Source organism: Hemiscyllium ocellatum, chromosome 13 (genome assembly GCF_020745735.1).
Source record: "Hemiscyllium ocellatum isolate sHemOce1 chromosome 13, sHemOce1.pat.X.cur, whole genome shotgun sequence".
NCBI classification, from domain to species: Eukaryota; Metazoa; Chordata; class Chondrichthyes; order Orectolobiformes; family Hemiscylliidae; genus Hemiscyllium; species Hemiscyllium ocellatum.
Genome location: NC_083413.1, coordinates 86840165 through 86862230, shown reverse-complemented (window position 1 = coordinate 86862230; position 22066 = coordinate 86840165). Strand labels below are relative to the sequence as shown.

At 42.3% G+C, this 22066-nt stretch overlaps 1 protein-coding gene across 3 annotated transcripts in view; it reads right to left on the bottom strand.

The window, feature by feature from the left end:
* Positions 1-21401, bottom strand: part of LOC132821984 (ephrin type-B receptor 1-like) — a 494253-nt gene extending 472852 nt beyond the window's left edge. For all 3 annotated transcript variants that reach the window (XR_009645375.1, XR_009645376.1, XM_060835030.1), the window contains exon 1: positions 21190-21401. Coding sequence is in view for 1 of the 3 variants with exons in the window: in XM_060835030.1 (XP_060691013.1) it covers positions 21190-21241 (52 nt within the window). In the remaining 2 variants the exon portion in view is untranslated. The remainder of the gene's footprint in view (positions 1-21189) is intronic.
* Positions 21402-22066: the final 665 nt, after the last annotated feature.

Below are 22066 nucleotides of genomic sequence, written 5' to 3'. Positions count from 1 at the left end.
AGAGTTACATCAAAAGTAGTTTTCTTCACTTTTTGTGTAATTTTCCCAGATTATTCCTGACTCAAAATTACACCTGAGTTGATGTATTTAGAAATTACATGCTTTTGATAGATTGGCTTCGTGACAGGAAACAAAGAATAATGGTCAATGGCTGCCCTTATGAATGGAAAGCTGCTTCAAGTAGCATTCTGCAGGGCTCAGTGTTGGGACCCCTGTTGTTTGCTTTCTACGTTAACAATTTGGAGTTGAACTTGGGAGCCTCAATTGGGAAATCTGCAGCCGACACAAACATTAGCCAAAACGATTGAGATGGGGTGGGTGGAATGGGCAGGAAATTGGCAGATGCAGTTCAACGCTGATGAGCGTGAGGTAATGCCTTTCACGTGGTCAAAAAGTAAAAGGGAATACAAAATAAATGAGCATAAACTGGGAGGAGTAGAGGAAGTGAGAGATCTTGATGTGCAAGTGCACAAGGGTACAGTACAGGTAGATAAGGTTGTAAAGAAGGCAAATGGAATGCTCTCCTTCAGTGTCAGAGGTGTAGAATACAAAAGTAGGGATATAATGATGAGACAATAAAAGACACTGGTGAGGCCCCAACTGGAGCACTGTGTGCAGTTCTGCTCACATTAGAGGAAGCTTTGGACAGAGTGCAGTGAAGATTCACTAGAATATTGCCAGAACTGGAGAACTGTCGTTATGAGGAGAGATTCGAGAGATTGGGGTAGTATTCCTTGGAACAAAGAAAGCTGAGGGGCAACAAGATTGAGGTATACAAAACTGCAAGGGGTAGAGATAGAGTAGACAGGAGGAACCTGTTTCACTTGGCAGAGAGTTCAAAAACCAAGGATCATCAATTCAAGCAAAGTGGCTGAGGAATTAGAGGGGACATGAGCAAAACCCTTTTTTTAATGAAGAAAGTGGTGGGTGTTGGAATTCACTGCCTGTGTTGGTGGTGGATGCAGAGACTCTAAACTCCTTTAAAATATACCTCGATCTGCACCTGAAGTGCTGTAAGCTACCTGCATTGCTCTGAGAATGCCATATCTAAGCAGACTGGCCTTCTTGGTCAATTCCATGGGTGGGTGAGAGTTAACCATATTCCTATGGAACTAGGTTCAGATACATGCCCAGATCAGGTACGCAATCTGCCACTATGCTGTGGGCTATGCCTAATGAAGCCAAATATATGTTAGCTCCATAACATGAGAATGAGAGAGGTACTGAAAGATTCAATGAACTTTTACTAGAGGTCCTGATATACACAACAAATACAGTCACAGACACATCCAGGCTAACACAAGGTATTCATTTACAAACATCAGGACTCTTTCATCAGCATATCATGCTTCAAGTGACCCCAGATAAGATGGAGACTGAGACCTTTAAAGCCTCTGGTCACATGCCATGACACTGTGATGATGAGTGTGTAGCTTAAAGATATATTGCATTCTAACTGAGACATAACACAGCAGTAGGAATGGAAACTCTCTTTCCCTGTGGAGCATTAGTGAAGCAGTTAGCTTTTCTGAGAATCTGAGAGCTTATGGCAACTCTTACTTCGAAGAATTTTGATTTTAAATTCCCAGATTTTCAAAAACAGATTTCTAACTCTGTTTAGAGTGTAGATTGACATCTGTATGTAGTGACAGAGCGGATTATATCCAAGTCAGCAGTGGTGGTGAAAAACTGGCATCGGGAGGTTGAACAGAACATTAGCCATGGTTCCCAATCTTGATCACAACCCAGTGAGAAAAGGTGTGGGAGATCCTTAGGGAAAAAACATCATCCTGCTGAGCCTAAGGCCAAAGTATCAAATGATGAAGGATGGCCAATAGGGTGTTTGTGCTATGACAGGAAAGATTAGCATTTTGAAAGAAGACACACACAAAGCAAAGAGGATAATGAGGAAAATACCTCATTTACACATCTACCCCCAGTGTCAGATTTATTATCAAAAAGGGAGTCAAGGTGATGGAGTTGACAAAGGGAGTTGCAGGAAAGTTGAGTTCAGTACAAAATTAGATTGGCCATGATCTTATCAAGTAACAGCAGGTTCAAGGGGCTGAATGGTTTACTCCTGCTCTTAATACAACCTGGCAATCTTACATCAGCATCACCAAATGTGGTAGAGAATGGTGTACATGCAGAGGTAATATCCCTCAATTAGGATTCTGTAATGAATCAGAGAAAATTTACAACTCACGAGCCAATCACATGTTGGTTCTCTGAATGAGATCGAGTGACTGGCAGAAAAGGAGAGACCATGAAACTGAAATGGAGAGAATAAAGCGCCAGCTGCAGAGAGAACCAGAGAGACAGCAAAGAAACCGAGTGCAAGGGAAATGAAGAAATTCACTGTTGTGACAAGTCTCTGTCAGGCTGATTGTTCAGGGAATTATAAATGTAAAAAAGCTCCAAGTGAATTCAGAGATGGAGCTCCAATGAAAACTCTGCATAGCTGAATCAGTATCGATTTGAAACAAATCCCTTTCTCTGTTCTTCACTTGTTTTAAATTCTTTGGCAACAAGATTTGAAGAGGTTAGTATTTTGCAAGTTTCTACTGATTCTCATTTCCCACAATAACGTAAAGGCTGAGGATGAGAATTACATCAGAACTTAAAAACTAGTAGTAGGCAATTCACCCCTTGAACCTACTACTCCACTGTATACGATCAAGATTGATCTAATTTAAGCTTCAACTTCATTTTCCTGCCCTTCAACCCATTACTAATTAAGAATTTGTCTATCTCCTCCTTAAATTGACTCCAGTACCAACCATCCACCTCACTCCAGGGTATACCACAGATTCACGATCCTTTGCCAGAAGTAATTTCTCCTTGTCTTTGTTTTGAATCTAACACCCTTTAACTCAGAACTATAACCTCTCATTCTAGACTGCCCCACAGGAAGAAATACCCCCTATGTCTACTTTGTCAATCCACTTCATCATCTTATTCACCTAAATCTGATCCCTTTTTTTAAAAACTTGACCAAGTGCAGGCTTAAATTGCTTAGTCTCTTCCCATAAGATAAACCTTCCATCTCTGGAATTAATCATGTGATCCTTCTCTGAACTGTTCCGAAACTACACAACACAAGGGGTGATGAACGCACAAGAGCAGGAGGATTGTGAAGCTGTTCTCATTCCTTCAGCTAATACAACGGATATATGGGGCAGAATCAAATACTCTGTCTGGGACTGGGGTGGGCTGGTCAATTCATGCAGATAGGAAGCTGAAAACATTCTGGAATCATCCAATTAATCCAGAGGCTGAGAAGGATGAGGTGCTTTGATGCCCCCAAAGAAACTGGCTTCAACCAGCTGCCACTGAGTGAGGAAGGGCTCATGGGAAGGCCATCATGTTTCTTGTCTTCACAGCTGGGTGAGGTTTTCTAACCTCTCCTGTCCCTCAACCACTCCCCTCCCCCCAGTAGGTGACCCACTGCTCTTCACACATATTCCTTCACACCAAGGCCTGTTTGATAGGCCTCAGCAAGCCTGCCTACTCACCTCCTCAGGAGCCTCCTTCACTGTGGCCACTCCACACAACGTGATTGGCAGTGACCAGTGCTCCCAGTGTCTGCCTGCTGGCTTGGAGTAGTTAGCAGCTCTTGGAGGCAGGATCGTTGGTGTTAAAAGCACAGAAACCTCATTGGTAGGGAGCAGACAGATTAAAGGTAAGCCTTTAATCCCCTTGGGGCTCCGAGAAATGTCCGTGGCTTTTAACCTGTTGAGTTTAAATCTTTGCCGTGCACATGTACTCCTGTGTCTCATCAAAAATGAAACATAACCAGACCAAAATGATGAAGCCTTTTACACGCTAACAGACATCTACCAGTGACAGGAAAGCCATCCAGAGGAAAGAAATGGCAAATAATTGTCAAAAGTATGAGAAAGGTAAACAAGGAAATCTGTTTTATACAGCAAGTCATTATGACCTAGAATGTACCATCTAGAAAGATGTTGGAAGAAGATTCCAATCCAGTGATAATCAAAAAAAGGGAATTTGGTATTTGCTCGAAAGGGGGAATATGCAGGATTGTGAGGAGTCTGACTAAACTGACTGCCCTTTCAAGTAGCCAGCACATCTTTGAAGGGTTAAATGGCTGCTTTCTGTGCTGTGTCATTCAATGATTCTATGAAGTAAAGATAGCATTGATACATTACTATTGATTGAATGATACAAATTGGCTCACTGCTGGTCAATATTCAATTAATTTTGATTGCAAGATGCTATCCACTGGACTGTGTTTAACGAATTGACTCTGCTATTGGAAGGGAGTGAGAGACAGTGAGAGGGACCCCAATGTATAAAACTAAATTGTCAGCGCACCTCAGAGTGACTGAAGGATCTGGAAGCTCTGTCAAGTCTCAGTTCCAATGACCAAAGTCGAAAGGCAGCAAAATCCAAACATAATTCAACTTCACCTGTCATTCAACACTTTAACAAGAGCCTAAAATCTCAACGTTTGTCACTCGTGCAGATCACTTTACAAAATAATGACTGCATTTTCTTCTTCAGCTGTATAGGAAACTGATAATTACTCATCAGCAATATCTATTGTCCATTGTAAATACTGCTGAGGGCATGGGGAGGGGGAATTCAATCATATCATTCTGGAGCAGTTACGTGAAGGCTCGAATAAAAGCCAATTACTGGGGATGCTGGAAATTTGAAACAAATAGAGAAAATGCATGAGAAACCAAGCAGGTTTCTCCTGCTTGCTGAGTTTTTCCATGACACTCGGTGTTAATACCAACGATCCTGCCTCCAAGTGCTGCTAACCACTCCAAGCCAGCAGACAGACACTGGGAGTAGTGGTCACTGCAAGACACACAGTGTGGAGTGACCACAGTGGCAGAGGCCCCTGAAGAAGGTGAGTGGGCAGGTTTATTGAGGCCTATCAAACAGGCCTTGGGGGGTGTGGAGAACAGGAGAGGGTGGAAGAGCTCACTTCCACCCCACACTAACCATGAAGACAAGGCTAGTTTGGGTCAAAGTAGCAGGTTGCTTCTTAGGAAGGGCTTAAGAGATCCAGCTGGGTTTCACTGATCATTACTCAAGTAACAGCCTAAATTTAAATAATTATACTTCATATCAAGGTATGAAAGGACTGGAACACATTAATTTTAGCAATATGATTCCAGTACAATAAGCATTAAGCCACCCTACAGACCCTACATGCATCAGTCGCATTCTCTTTCCTATCTGAGGTTCATCTCTGCACTGTGCTGGGAAGTGGTTTCTCCCATTACACCATAACTTGAAACGTAGTTAACTCAGCTCCGTTTAGCTAGTGACTTCCTAATTTTATTTACAAAGCCTCTGTTTCTCCTCTATTTCCTACATTGAGTTGTAGATGCCTCTCATATACAAGTTCTCCTCCAAGCCCCCCCGACTTGCAACTATATCACCGTTTCTTCACTGTCGCTGGGTCAAAAGCCCAGAACTCCCTCCCTAAGATCATTGTGAGTGATGCTCCATGCCAGGCGCTGCGTGGGTCAAAAAGGCAGCTCACATCACCTTCTCCAAGGCAATCAGAGATAGACAATAACTTGACAGTGTCTATCTTGACCCCTAAAACAAGATCATTCAGCCTGGGTATTAAACTCTTTAAACAATGAAAGAAACAGCATATATTTTACAAAGATAGAGTCAAGATAACTGCTCCTCCAGTTAAGTACTGAGGAAGTTTTTACAGTTTTGGGTGCCATGACTTAGAAGAGATGTTGCCATGATCTTCCCTCTCTGACACATACAGTATATTCCAAGACATTATTTCCAAAGAGAAGGGGATTCTCCATGTCCTGGCCAATACATGTCCTTCAAACACCAATAAAACATGTTAACTGGGTTACTGTTTCCCTGCTGCTTGTGGCAGTTTGCAAACTGACTGCCACCTTTCCAAAATCGTAACAGTGACTATGCCTTGAAATTTCTTCAATGGCTTTAAAGTGCTTTTGGAACATCCTGAAGTCATGAAAGTCGTGACAGAAAAACAAATTAACAAAAAAAATACTCAGCACACCCTTTGCTAATTGCACTCTTGTACATTAATAACCTGACCATCAAAGGCTTCCTAACCAGCAGTCATATTTTTGGAATGGGTTTCTGGCAGTTGGTCGGTTTTGCTTTTATTTAGTGGCTTAAAGGATCACTGAGTTCAATTTTGACAAGGAATAGCAAGCCAGAGGATGGGAACAGTAGGGACGGAAGGTAGGAAAAGCATCCTCTCAAATGTTTCTGCCTTAGAACTTCGGGATTTTTCTTTTGAGTATAGGAGTTGGGACGTCATGTTGAGGTTATAAAGGATGTTGGTGAGGCCTCTTCTGGAATACTGTGTTCAGTTCTGTTTACCCTGTTCTAGGAAGGGTATTATTAAGCTGGAGAGGGTTCAGAAAAGATTTAACAGAATGTTGTCAGGAATGGAAGGTTTTAGTTATGAGGAGAGGCTGGATAGATGGGGACATTTTTCACTGGAGCAAAGGAGGTTGAGAGGCGACCCAATGGAGGTTTATAAAATCATGAGGGGCACAGATAAGGTAAATAGCAGGTGTCTTTTCCCCGAGTGTGAGTTCAAGACTAGTGGGCATATTTTTAAGGTGAAAGGAGATAAGATTTAAAAAAGACATGGGGGCAACTTTTTGTTTTACACATGTGTGGAGTTAACTTCCAGAGGAAGTAGTGGACGCAGGTACAATTGCAACAGTTACTTAACATTTGAATGAATACATGAATAAGAAATGTTTGGAGGGATATGGGCCAACTGCAGGCAGGTGGGACTAGTTTCTTTTCGGATTATGGTTGGCATGGATTGATTGGAGCGAAGGGTCTGTTCCAGCGCTTAATGACTCTGTTTTCGTTTGGACCTCTGTGAGTCGATAAAAAGACAGAGAATGCTGGCTGAAAGTGTGACCGAGAGGTGAAGCATGTGTGTTAGTAATACAGGGCCCTGACTTGCAGGCCAAATCTGACCATCGGGGCCAAGCCTCAATCCTAACCCTCATCCACAAGGGAAGCCTCCAGTCTGTCAGCAAAGGAGTCCGGAATATTCCCAGCATGTGCCTGCTTGCGAAGAATGGTTGAGTGGCAGCCCCCAAAAAATTTAGGAAGCATCAACAGTCAGCATGAACATCAGGCATTTCAAAACACTGCTGCCTATTGCGGATGCCATCTGAAGTTTGAGATAATTTTTTTTCTCTCACTGTTGTGTGGTACAAAGCTTGAAGGATTATTAAAAAAAAACGCCAGGTTCATTTGCAGAGGTCAGACAACAAGCAAATAGAACAGCACCAGAGCTCTAGTTAAACCCAGAGGATTTGGTTAAATTAGAAATAAAGAGAAACAGCAGACTATGGACCAAAAGTGAATTATTCCAACTGCAAAACTAATTAGTTCAGCAGTTCTTACGCTTGTATCCCAACCTAATTTTATATGCAAGGGTGCAAAAAGCACAAGAGAGTTGTACCCTTCAGTCACAAACCTCCAATTTATTTTGTCAAAGGTATAGCAGCAGAATCTGTGTAATTGCATGAATGGAATAATCCTATGATAGTAAATGGATGCTGTCATGTTTCTACATCAAGGGGAATGGGTTGCCACAACTGGTAGCTGAGCAAATGTAATACGTGCCTCAATCTGTCTATTGTTTTGAAAGATAGTTACCTGCTGTTGACAGTGGTTCAATAATAATATACTTGACCATCAGTCAGAAGGTCAAACATTGAAATTCCATTCTGGAAACTGGATGTTCTAGGCTCACACTCCAATGTTCAATGACAGAGTGCTAGGCTATGGAAATGCTATCTTTCTGAGCAGCTGTAAAGCGAAAGGACAATCTTCCATCTCAGGTGGGTGTAAAAGTTCCCATGACGCTATTTCAGGAAGATTGAGGGTGATCCCCCAGAGCCCAGGCCAACAGCTGTCCCTCTACCTGCATCATTAACCCAAATGAACTTGCCAATTCCTTCCCAGCTCTTTGTGGGATTTGCTGTTTCCGTAATGTCTGACATGTGTCAGGTGTAACAACAGTGAAATCCTTTGAAAGCACTTCATTAGCTGTGAAGGGAGTTTCACCAGAATGTTGCCAGGTGAAAGGGGTTAAATTTCCAAGAAGAACTTACATATAACAGACTGTATAACCTTGGGTATGGAATGGATTGACTGAAGTTTTTGAGACAATTGAAGGATTTGAGAAGATAGATGGAGAGAAATTTATTTCCTCTGATGGGAACATCAGAATATGAATAAAATTATAGCAGGACCTTTCCAAGTGATGGCAGGGAGCAGTTAATTATATAATGGGCGGTAGAAATATGCACCTCTTTTCCTCAAGAAGACTGGAGATCCATAAAAACCAAGCTGGATAGATATAGATGAGGTATGGAGCAAAACACTAATGGAACCAAGATGGGTATCTGGAGTTACGATTCAGATCAGAGGCGATCTACTTGATTGATAGTCTAATTTCTCCTCCTATACCTTAAACAGCTTGGAATGTCCTGAACTTTTGGAAAGTAATATGTGAATATAAGAATTTCTGAATGACTGAGAGGTAGCACAAAGGTACCCATGAGATGCGTTCTCTTCAACTTAAGATTTTCAGGATTGCTGTAGGAGTTGAGTTTTGGTTACTTAACTCAGACACTTTCAGGTTACTTCTCTGGGAGATCGAGCCATGTGTGCATTATTGCCATGACTCACCACAGCCAGTGCAATCCACAACATATGTTTCTGTATAAACCTACTGGGTTCATTAAACTGTTGGATGGAGTCCTCTGTTCGACTGGGTGCCAAGATTTTGGCTTGAAATGTACTCAGTTGTAGATCCTGTATATCATGTAGTTTATTTGTACATTACTGTGATTGTAAGAGGTAAAAACCCCTCTCCAGCAATGCTGCCAAATACCTCTTGAGCAACAAAAACAAGAAACCATCAACTTACCACCAACCCAACAAGAGATAAACTGCCAAAGTCCTCAATGCAAACGGATATTCCAGTAGTCATTACCATGTAAATATTATATATTGCATGTATCATACTACTACTAAAAGGAGGAAACATACAATGAGCCAAACAACTAGGTGATCAGGTGTAGAATGTGTTAAACACTAAGCATCGATATTCACCTTTGAACATGGCTCAGTTTATGGCGATGAGGTAAAACAAGATCCCGGCCTTAAATCATGAACTGCATTCATGCTCAACACGCTTTAATTCAGACAAACACAGAAACTGCTGGAAAAAACTCAGTAGGTCAGGCAGCACCTGTGGAGAGAGAAACACCGGACTTGAAATGTTAACTTGGCTTTCTTGCCACAGGTTCTGTCACACCTGCTGAGTTTCACAGCAACCTCTGTGTTTGTATGAATTAAAGCGTGTTGAGCATGAACGCAGTTCAAGATTTAATGTTGAGATTCTGTTTTACTTCATTGCCATAAACCAAGCCATGATCAAAGGTGAATATCAGTGCTTAATGTGAGCTGGCTCCTGGTTTACTGCCCACATTTTAGTCAGCACGAATAAGGCTTAAATAAACAAAAGATTGCAAATGATGGAGATTTGAATCAATATCAGAAACTGCTGGAAAAACTCAGTAGGCCTGGCAGCACCTGTGGAGAAAGAAACACTGGACTCGAAATGTTAACTCAGCTTTCTGGCCACGGTCTCTATCAGATCTCCTGAACTTCACCAGCAATTTCTGATTTTGATTCAGATCTCCAGCATTGGCAGTTCTTTGTTTATTTAAGCCTTACACATGGTGACTAAAATGTGGACAGTAAACCAGGAGCCTGTTCTGAGTGAATACAAAGTGAAGTGAGAGAGGCTGTCCTGCTCTCAACCAGCTGAGCTTGCAATATCAAACTGTGCCCTGATGCAGGATCCAGGCTCCAGTAACATTCCACACTGATGCCACTATTGTGAACTCACCATGAATGACATGAACCTTTTGAAGCACATAAGCTGATTGCAAATGTGTTAGAACATCAAGAATAGCTTATCAGAAACTGACAGCAATTAAAGTAAATGACTTTAATGGGGACAGCAATTTACCCAGGTAGATTATTTTCATGCTATTGGCGATTCAACCTCATAGTTAAAATGAGTGTCAATGGATTCGGCTTAATTAGAGGAAGTGCAATCTCATGTGATGAAAACCTTTCATTCGATCATTTAAAAGGCTTCAATTGCATGTAAAACTCACATTAGTCCCTCCTTCCTGCAATACTTGAGTATTTTTCATCAATTGGATCTACTTTCAACTGGAACAACTCCATGCTACATGTAAATACAGCAAATCAGCAGCAGGCCAGAGGCTCCAAATCCTGCAGCAAATAACTCATTTCCTAACTCCCCAAAGCCTGTCTACCATGTACAAGGCACAGATTAGGAGTGTGATGAAATATAACCCACATGCATGTATGAATGAAGCTCAAACAACACTCAAGAAATTTTGACATCATCCAAGACATGCAGCCCAATTGATTGGCACCAGATCCACAAACATTTATTAGATTAGATTCCCTACAGTGTGGAAACAGATAATCATCCCAACAAGTCCACACCAACCCTCCAAAGAGTAACCCACCCAGACCCATTTCCCTTTGACTAATGCACCTAATGCTATGGGCAATTTAGCATGGCCAATTCACCTGCCCTGCACATCTTTGGACTGTGGGAGGAAACCGGAGCACCCGGAGGAAACACATGCAGACACAGGGAGAATGTGCAGACTCCACACAGACAGTCGTGGAGGCTGGAATCGAATCTGAGACCTTGGTGCTATGAGGCAGCAGTGCTAACCACTGAGCTACCGTGCTGCCTATTTATTCGTTTACCATTGACTCTCAGTAGCAACAGTGCGTACCATCTGCTAGATGTACTGCAGAAATTGACCAAAGATCTGCAGACAACAGCTTCCAAACCTACGACCACTTCCAAATAGAAGGCCAAAGGCAGCATATTCATGGGAATACTACTACCTTACATTTCCCCTCTCAGCCGCAACCTGAGTTGGAAATATACTGCTGTTTCTTCCCTGAATTCCCTCCCTAAGAGCATTGTGAGTCTACCTGCAGCATGTGAACTGTAGTGGTTCAAGGAGGCAGCTCACCACCACCTTTCCAAGGGCAGCTGGGGATGGGCAATAAACGCTGACCCAGCCAGCAATACCAACATTACGTGAATGAACTAAAAGAAGATGCTGGCTACCTCAAGCTTGGCAATTACAGGCTTTTCCAATCAAGTCAAGGTTAATTTGATGGATGTTTATAAAATCCTAAATGGTCTTAGACAAGATGGATGTGGAAGGAATGTTTCTTTCTGTGGGTCAGTCCAGAAAAAGGGGGCACCATTTGAAAATTACACCCTTTAAAGACAGACATATGAGGAATTTTCTTTTTTTTTCCCCCATAGGGTGGAAAAATTGGGAGCCTATTCCCTCAGTGAAAGGAAGGTCTTTGATTATTTTTAAGGTGGAAGTAGATGGATTCTTATTAGGGAGGGAAATCAAAGATTATCTGGTGTAGGTGGGAACAGGGAATTTAAAACTCAGACAGATCAGCCACAATCTTACTAAACTTTGAGTGGGCTTGAGGAGCAGAATTGCTTACTTCTGCTCCTAATCTGCATGCTTATTTAACCACCCTATAACCTGTGATCCCCGAGAACAGGTCAAGATCAGGAACTCATCAAGAAATGGGAATGGGCAAGGAAATATCATGCATGCCAAGACTAAAATGCACTTCTTTAGAAAATCATTTGCTAAAATAGCAATGATTAAAATTTTGATGAAAGCAAGTTCAGACTGAAAATTATTCTGCAATTCTATAATTGATGTTCTAGACTCTGAATTTACAAAAGAATATCATAATGGAGCAGTGGTGGGTGGCATGAATTTACACATAGGAAATGTGGCTTTGAATCAGAACTTGAGGGAATGAACATTCTCTACCTTTGAAGATGCAAAGCAAAATGACTTTGCATATCGTCGCAGTCCAGGCTCCTAACAGAGATGAGCCCCTGGGACAAACTGCCTATAACTTATTATTAATTGACACATTCAAAATGCAAATGTTACATTAGTGCAGCAAGGGGTGTGCTTTCAGGTTTGTATTTAGATATAGGTTCTGCCCATGGTCTTTTGGGAGATGCACCAACTATTGTCTAATATTAAATTGTGGAGGGCAGAAAGGCTCTGGTTTTGACAACTGCTTTTGCATCATGATTTTGCTAGATTCAATTGTCTTTACTCTGGTCTCAGTGAACTCGGATCAACTGAAGGAGAAACTGAAACCTGTAAAGGCTCTCAATCCCAATTTCTATTCAGCAACTTCAACTGAATTATATGCGTCGGACACGAGTCAGGAACTAAGTGGAAGTCAGCTATATTCCTCCTTGGTTGAATACCTTGCCCAAACACACCACCTTGAAAGACAGTGACTGAATAATGACAATGATTTGCATTTAAGTAGTATTTCTTTTTACTGTGTAAAAGCGAATATCCCAAAGCATTTCACAAAAGTGTTACCAAGCAATATGTGACACCAAGTTATGCCTGAGCAAAGAGGAGGCAAGGAGGTTTAACGAGGGTAATCAAGAGCTTGGGACCTCAGCATTGAAGTCACAGTCAACAAAATCAAAGGGGGAAAAAAACTGTGAAAGATCTGGGAGGCAGAACTGAAGCAATGTAATGATCTCAGAGGTCCACAGGAGGATACAGGGTCAGGGAAGAGCAAGGCAATGGTGAGATTTGAAAACAGATTGAGTAAGAGCATCAACGCATCAAGAGAGCTAAACTCAATCTTTATAAGGAAGGCAATAGCTATACACAGTACCATGGTGAGCGACAGAGTATATTTTATGTCGGAAACAGGCAACCTAGTCAATAATTGTATCTTCAGCACAAGATATGTTACACCTTGAGAGGTAAAAAGTATATAATAGAAATAAAGGACAGGAATTTTAGATGGTGGAATCACCCCATCCAATCATGGCACAGCCAATCCACAAAGTGTTAACTGGCAAGAGACGTGACTTCTCTTCACACTGGTGGACGCCCGTCTCTCAGAGCTGCCAGTTAATCTCATTTTCCATACTTAATAAATAGCACTTCTGTTGAATTTGAGTGGAGCATGAATTCTCTGAATATTACATTACTCAATGTAAACATACATTTCACTCTCACAACATAGTCTTTAAGAGCTGAGCATTTGTGCTTTATAATGAGATGGGTGTTGCAGTGAATAACCCCAACAGTCCACTCTTGAGATGGTGCAGCCTTGCAGCAGAGAACTGAGAGATCCGTAATGAGGGCTAGCTGTCGTGTTATTTTATAACAGCACAACAAACAGTTCCTTCTCTATTACAGCAGTTTTTAATATTTCATTTTGGAAGTGATACACTTGAGCTGAGCAAAAAAGGCATTTTCAACACAAGACTTTACTTAACACATATGGTTATTGATCATTTCAATAGATGTATTTGGCCTAGCCCTTGCTGGGAAAATAACAAGGAGTTTAATGCATCAATAACCCAGCATCTTGTGACAAACAAGAGACACATTGTGAGTTTGCAAATTGCCACAAGTGGCTGGGTAATTCTATTCTATCATTAACTTCACAGAAAGAAGAGTCCATCGCCCCATGAGTGCCAAAAAACGTTGCATTTGTGTATGAATCGAACTCACCACAGTGATATGGGGAGATGGAAGCAAAGTGATAATGTCACTGGACTGTTAATCCAGAACTCCAATTAATGGACAAGGGACACACGGCTCAAATCCCACCATGGCAGCTGGAAGGATTTCAATCTAGTAAAATCTGAACTGAAACTTAATCTCAGTAACAGTGTCTATGAAAATATCATCAATTGTTTATATCATCTGGTTCACTAATGCACTTTATAGGAAGAAGTCCACCATCCTTAGCTATTCTAGCCTAACATGTGGCTGCAGATGGACAGCAATGTCACTTTCCTTTGAAATGTGTTAGCAAGACAATCGGTTCAAAGGCAATTAAGGGTGGGTACCAGTAGCATCCACATTCCATCACTTAACAATTTAGGGATCTTTTTCATGCAGTTTCATACCTGCAATGATCTCCTGCCCAGGAAACAAGACAGTGGTGATCTGTGCTCTGAAGTTAGCAAATTGTTTTTAGAAAATTTCATGTCTTTTTTTTACTTGTCCCTTCATCACACACTTATAGTCCCAATATTTCTTTCCCCCTCTTTAGTCTCTTTTCTGTAGCTGATTTGACTCCACAAAATTTCCTACTTTGTTATACCTCTGGTCCATTTGAGGGTGGCACGGTGGCACAGTGGTTAGCACTGCTGCCTCACAGCGCCAGGGACCTGGGTTCAATTCCCGCCTCAGGCGACTGACTGTGTGGAGTTTGCACATTCTCCCCCTGTCTGCGTGGGTTTCCTCCCACAGTCCAAAGATGTGTGGGTCAGGTGAATTGGCCATGCTAAATTGCATGTAGTGTAAGGTAAGGGGTATGGGTGGGTTGCGCTTCGGCGGGTCGGTGTGGACTTGTTGGGCCGAAGGGCCTGTTTCCACACTGTAAGTAATCTAATCTAATTCTCTGTTTTTAGACTGATGCGTAAGAAAGATAGATTGCTGGTCCTGTTTTTCTAAAACCAAGGTCCTAAATCCCTGTTGACTTCAACGCAGCCATTCTCATGACTCGCAGGATAAATTAATCAGAATTGTGTTACCCAGAGTGAAACCCATTAGAAATAGACCATTTTGTCAATGTAAAAGAAGCAGAGGTATTTTAACATTATGGCAAAGACCAATAAGAATTGGCTCAATGGAACATCAAGTTCTGTTTGTCATGTGTACTGTACCTGAATGAGATTGTCTGCTGACAACTTAAAAGTCTAATGAAGTTTTGTGATCTGTTTTTCAGTTTGAAACATTTGTTATTCAGAGAACAGGAAACCAAAAATTTTATGAGAGACAAAGAACAGTGTGAGGTGACAGATTCTCCTCCCCAACGCCGCCCCCCACCCCACCCTCACCCTGAACCACTGAATCACCCCCACCCTTTCAAATCAGACCAGCTTCTCAAGAGGTCTTTGCCCCAATTAAGTTACATGGTACAGGTTGAAAGTACTGTACCAACGTACAGGTGTACCACAGAAAGAGATGAACATCGGTGTTGGTCAGTTAGCCCCTCTAAGCTGTTCCACCAATCAATTAATTCAGGCTAATCTGAGAGGAGGAAGAACAGAATGTTACCTATGTAGACCAACCATCCTGAACCATGAACTGGACAAAGACAGAAATATTTTAATTGTTCAGAGATTCTACTATCTTGTTGGCTAAGTCTTAGTGAATACTCTATGCCCAGTTTTTTACTTAATGAAAGGCATGCCCTCTGGAACCAGTGGCTGGGCAGTAGATTACCATTGGCTTCAGAATGTTGCTGCAACCTCTGTTGAAAATGAAACTGGCATGCTCCCAACATATGGTGATCAAGGCACAATATAACTCCCGGACACTCAAATGGCCAAGCTATTCAGCTCTTTGAGCATGCTCCAAAATTAGTTCACAACATGGTCCATCAATGTTCAAATCAGTCAACAGGATATACAGAAAAACCCCAGCAAGCATTAACTTGTCCATATATCAGCTACTATTGCTGTCAAACATTCTTCTTCTTCTTCCTCTCTCACAGGTTACGTGTTCACGTTTGCTTTTTGTGACAGGGAAAACCAGACTAAAGGCCATTCATCCTGGATCACTAGTACATTAAACAAAAACAATCAGCTCATTTTACAGATTGATGCAGTCTTTCTTTGAATCGAATGAGACAAAGACTGCCAGTTTAAAAAAAAACACAAGTTTCCCAATATGTTTTTTTTCAGAACTGCATTCATTTCTTTCATAACTACTCTGCAATTTCAGGTCAATTTCACCAATTGAAACTCTACCGGCAGTGAGTTATACATGGGTAAATGAATTCTAAAACAATTTATGTGAATACATAGCAAGTCGACAAATTATAGGTATGAGGTGCAAATATAAACTGGGTATTCCACAACTTTATGACCATGCTCTGTGTGTCTTATTAAATTGGTCTCAAACTGTTAACTAAATACTATGTTGCATATTTTTAGACATGGCAATAAGAAAAGCATCCACTGCCTCGCCCCTCCCTATTTATGTAATCTCCTCCAACCCTCAGAGATCTCTATATACCTCAAATTCTTGAGCATGTCTGAGTTTAACCACCTCACCACCGGTCTCAGCCATAGCTCCAAGCTCTGGAAATATTTTCCTAAACCTTTCTGCCTTGTTCATCTTTAAGATGCTCCTCAAAAGTTATGTCTTTGACCAAACCTTTAGCAATCTGCACGTTTTTCACACCAGATTTTGCTTGAAAACAATTTTACCCTTGTGAAGGCACTAGATAAATATACATGTTTGTTGTTCTTCAACCTTTATTGGAGGAGGAACTGACTGTGATAGACATAACCGCCCTTTAAGGTTGCGCTGTCTTGTCACCTGGGAAATCATTCATTAATCAATATTGTTATGACATAGCAAAGATATTTGTTCCTTAACAGTTTAAAGGGCCTTCTGAAGGCGAGAATTGAATTTGAGCCCTGTATGTAGCCTTCACCTTTCAAATGGGGAGACAATATACATAACCACAGTGAAATCTCACTGGTTAATTTCTATTACATATCCATATCCACCTCTCCTCAAATCCCACTCAACCCAATTGTAAAATTCCAAGCATCGATCTCAGGATGATTCAGGGGCAGGTGCCGGCTGAGATCCACAGCTGATTCCTTCTCAGTGAAATAAGACAGCATGAACTGGATTGAATACTCTCACAACTCAGGTGGTTACACTGAACTGCAGACAATGACTGACTACTCGAACTGTGCAGTCAGTTAGAAAGTTTACGAATTCATAGTCACAGTGCCAGAATATTACAGCCAAATACTTATCCAACCACACACACAGAGAAACATGAGCACAATCTCAGAGATAATACTCACACAACGTCTTATATACATTGACAAACTTATGCACAAACACACACAGTCTCTTAGTTTATTTTGTATCATAGAATGATCAAACTATTGTGACAATGCAGAAGGTTTAAGTATTCAGTGAGCAAAGCATAGAGCACACTGCAGTAAGACAATACTCTGACAGTGTTCTCTAGGTTGCAGTGATACACAGCACAGCACATGGCTGAGGATTTGGAATGTCTCCATCTGACCATCCTGCTTTAAGCTAACATTGAACTTCGCTGAACTTCCTAATCTTCCATTTGTGTCTCAGAATCTCCAGCCATCTGCGATCTTGTCCTCGTCCCTCATCACCACCACCACCACCAGCCCCACATCGGTTCAGCACCAACCCCTAAACCACAACCTCCAACATACCTGCCACTGCCTCAGCCCAACTTCCCACACTCAAACACAACTGACTGTCAAGATGCTGTGAGAAACTCCTCCTCACCTCCTCACTTTCACCCTCCCCTTCCTCCTTCCCACAACACCCAGTCCCCTGGTCTGGGAGCCTGAGCTCTCTTGGTCAGGAGTTGACCGTTAGTGGGGAGATAACCTTGCATTGGAATCAGCGCACACTACATCGGGGGAGATGACGTCGGTGAGGTAGGCCCAATGGTGACAGATGGCACCTGAGGATCGGCAACCTCATTGTTGGTTGGGTCCAGCGCTGGCGACAGTGAGACAGTGGTGAAGGTGAATAAGCCCAGCAGTGAGAGATGGCATCTGGGAATCAGCAACTTTGTCGTTGGTTGGGTCCAGCGCTGGCAACAGCGGAGGAGAATCGGCCCAGTGCTAAAAAGATGGCGTCTGAGGATCTGTAACTTTGACACTGATTGGGTTCAGTGTAGACAGCAGTACAGGAAAAATGGCAGCACCAGTGTCTTTGATATTGAGGAGCTGACTCAGGACTGACCTACTCCCTTTAAGCTGCATCTTTTTGACCCTAAATTATTAAAAATAGTGCCAAATTATGCCGACAAATGAAAGCTTTGTACTGCATTTTATTGTGTTCATATTGTGAAATACACATGATAAAATATAATTCATTCATACAATTCAAACATAGAGCTCTGACTGAATTTCAGTGCCAACCAGTAATCTTCATGAAAATGTGAAACTCTAGAAGCAGGAGAGACTCAGGCTGGATCTAGGGAATGGTTAGGATCCCATGTAACCACAGCACTGCCCTCTCTCTCCCCCAAACTCACTGTTATTGTATAGACAGGGCTCTCCCTGCAGCCTGGCGTTTGACTAATTGAGGATGTGACTCGCAGGCAAATGGGTTTGAAATGGCTTGGGGGGGGGGGGGGGGGGGGGGTCGGGGGTGGTGGCTGGCAAGGCGGGAGGTGGAGTTGGGATGTGAAGCCCGGATCTCCCCGGAGACCCTCATTAAGCGCCTCATTGAAAGCGATGTGTTAATGAACTCGCAGAGGCACCTTCTGGAGCTCCTCAACAAGCGGCTGCACACGCACCGGCTGCAGGAAATGAGGCCACCCCAGACTCCAACTAAGCGTGGGGGCGGAGGGTTCGCCCACAAGACAACAAATTATTTATTCCCGCCGCTGAATATTCATCAAAATAGATACCCATGACAGCGTGTGCTGGTCGATTCGCGGGTTGATAAAACGGGGAGAGGAAGTGAAAAGCGAATGGTCAGCGGTGAAAAGCCTGCATTCTAACTGAGCACCGGCAACCAACTCTCTTCTGCGGGTTCTGCACATTTTTTCTTGTTAAGAAAAGGAAGCAACCCCTTTCAGAAACGAAGTAAATAAAACTGTTGTCCAATCTCCGTCTCATCTCGGGATCTTGGGCATTATGTGTCCGGAGGCTCAAACACCCAGTGAAGATCAGAACTAGCCGACAACACAACAGCCAGATTAGCTCTAACAATGAAAATTGCACTATTACAGCTAATCTCAGCGATATTGAACGCTGAGGTGTTGCTATATATAAGCAGCAGGCTACAGTTCACCGCGAGATTGTCCAAGCAACATGAATCACTTTGAACGATGTCTCATTGTCTCCTTCGGTTCGAACTGGACAGGAGCTGAGCTTCTAAGCTCCCTCCCAGCCCACCGTATCCACTACCTCCTTCATCTGAAAGGAACTGCTCCCTCTCTCAGACGTCGACACAATTCGCCAGAAAAGCTATTCTCGCTGTTGCTCCGTCTTCGTAAAGTCTTCTCATTCTCCGGTCACAATGCCGAACTGCCCCAGGAACATTTGTCTCGCAGTGCAGAGATTCAAACGTATTGCTGTCTCCCTTACCTTCACACACATAAATACGCACGCAAAAAAAATGCACATCTGCACTGGGAGTCAGGTACAGACAGCCACACACACAGGTATACACACAGAGAAATAGATACCGCAGCCATCTGCACGCACAGGCAGAGATACTTACAGACACCCACAAATTTAGATACACAGATACACACATTCACCACACACAGGTACACAGATACACACATTCACCACACACAGATACGCACACAGATATACAGATACGTATATTCACACACACTGACACATACAGATACACATATTCACATACAGATATGTATATTCACACCCACTGATACAATATATTCACATACAGATAAGTACATTCACACACACTGATGCACACACAGTTACACATATATTCACAGATATGTACATTCACACACACTGATACACACAGATACACATATTCACATACAAATATGTATATTCACACGTTAAAACACACAGATACACATATTCACATACAAATATGTATATTCACACACAAACACAGATACTCATATTCACATACAGATATGTGTGTTCACACACTGAAACACGCAGATATGCATATTCATATACAGATGTGTATTCTCACACTGAAGCACACACATAAACATATATTCACAGATATGTATATTCACACACTGATATACATATATTCACATACATATATGTATATTCACACACACACATATACACATTCACACACATTCACACACATATATTCACACACACATATATTCACACACACATATATTCACACACACACACACATATATTCACACACACACACACATATATTCACACACACACACATACTCACACACTATACACACACACTCACACACTATACACACACACTCACACACTATACACACACACACTCACACACTATACACACACACACTATACACACATACTCACACACACTATACACACATACTCACACACACTATACACACACACATACTCACACATATACACTATACACACATACATACTCACACATATACACTATACACACATACATACTCACATATACACTATACACACATACATACTCACATATACACTATACACACATACATACTCACACATATACACTATACACACATACATACTCACATATACACTATACACACATACATACACACACACATACACACATACATATATTCACACTTTCACACACACATATACACATATTCACACACATACATACGTTCACACACATACATTCTCACACATACACACATTCACACACATACACATATTCACACACATACACATATTCACATACATACACATATTCACACACATACACATATTCACACACACATATACACATATTCACACACATACACGCATTCGCACACACAGATGTACACTGGACATTTGAACACACAATTCCCCCCACTCTTTCTGTGTCGCTGTTAATATTTAACACAACCTACAGGAAAGAGCTTTTTTTTGATATCCCAAGTCACGCACGATGGCTACCCCTCCAATGAAGCCCAGCAAAGTACTGGAACTGCACGATAGGAGAGGGTCCCATCTCAGGATGAACCACCAGCAGCCGATGCCATTCTAACAGGCGCGCTGAGAAGCCCAGTTCCTTCACCAAAAGCAACACTGCATTGCAGCGGCGAAAGAAAGTATGGGACAGGGTCGAACAACCCACATCAATTTGCAAATAAATATCACATTTTCCTTTCTTTTTTAAAGAAGGAAACTCTATTATCCCCTGCAAACGCATGAGGAGAGGCGACTGCAACTTTTTTTAAAAAAACATGCAAGTTTTGTTTTAAAACAAAGCTGGACAACTGCAAGATGAGGCAAATTTCAGAGAGGAGACAGAGAAATGGGAACGTTGTTACCTTCCACAGCACCGACTGCAGACAGCAGACAGAAGATGAGAATGGGAATCATAGTTTTGGATCCTGCCCGGGATGTTGGTGGGGAAGGGTTTGGGAAGGGTCTCCTGCTGCTGGTTATATTCCAGAACGCGGAGTGCGAGTCTCTGCCTCTCTGTACAGTCACATTGCAGGCTCGATCAGCAGCGAGTACTTTCACTCTCACACCACACACACATTCACCGACACCAGGAGCTGGATGTGGAAAGGGGCGGGAGCGGGGGAGCCAGACCCAACCCCCGATTATCAAACTCCTTCCAATCGCCGCGTCTCATTTCTCCCAACCCAGCCAATCATCAGTCAGCCCAACCCTCAACAAGGGCTTGCGGGGGGGGGGGGGAGGCTGGAAGAAACAGCAAAGTTTGCACTATTGATGGAGCTGGGAGAGGAAATAAAAGTGAGGTGGCACTATCTAGTGGGAGTGATGGGTACTACACACTCACTCTTCAAGGATCGTGTGTGTGCCCCATTTTACTGACTCGCCCCTTCACTCATCACTCTTTCATTTTCTTAGCCCCTGAGAGTGACACCCCAATTTCTGCCTGTCCCAGTGCCTGATGTGTTGTAGACAGACAGCAACAGCTCTAGTCCTTGGACAAATGGGTCCTTTAAGCTCCTCTTCCTCACCATCAAAGAAATATTTGGAATTCTTCCAAGCCAGTCTGCCCACCAGATTCACTTCCAAACCCCCTCCAGCTGGGGCTCCCTATCCCCGTCTGAGGTTGAAGGGTTCAAATTCAAATACTTGCTCCAAATCTAGGTGCAGAATTCCAGGTGAGTGAGCAGAAAGAGAGCCATGGCCAGAAATTTATCCTTCAAACAACATACTTTTAATAGAACA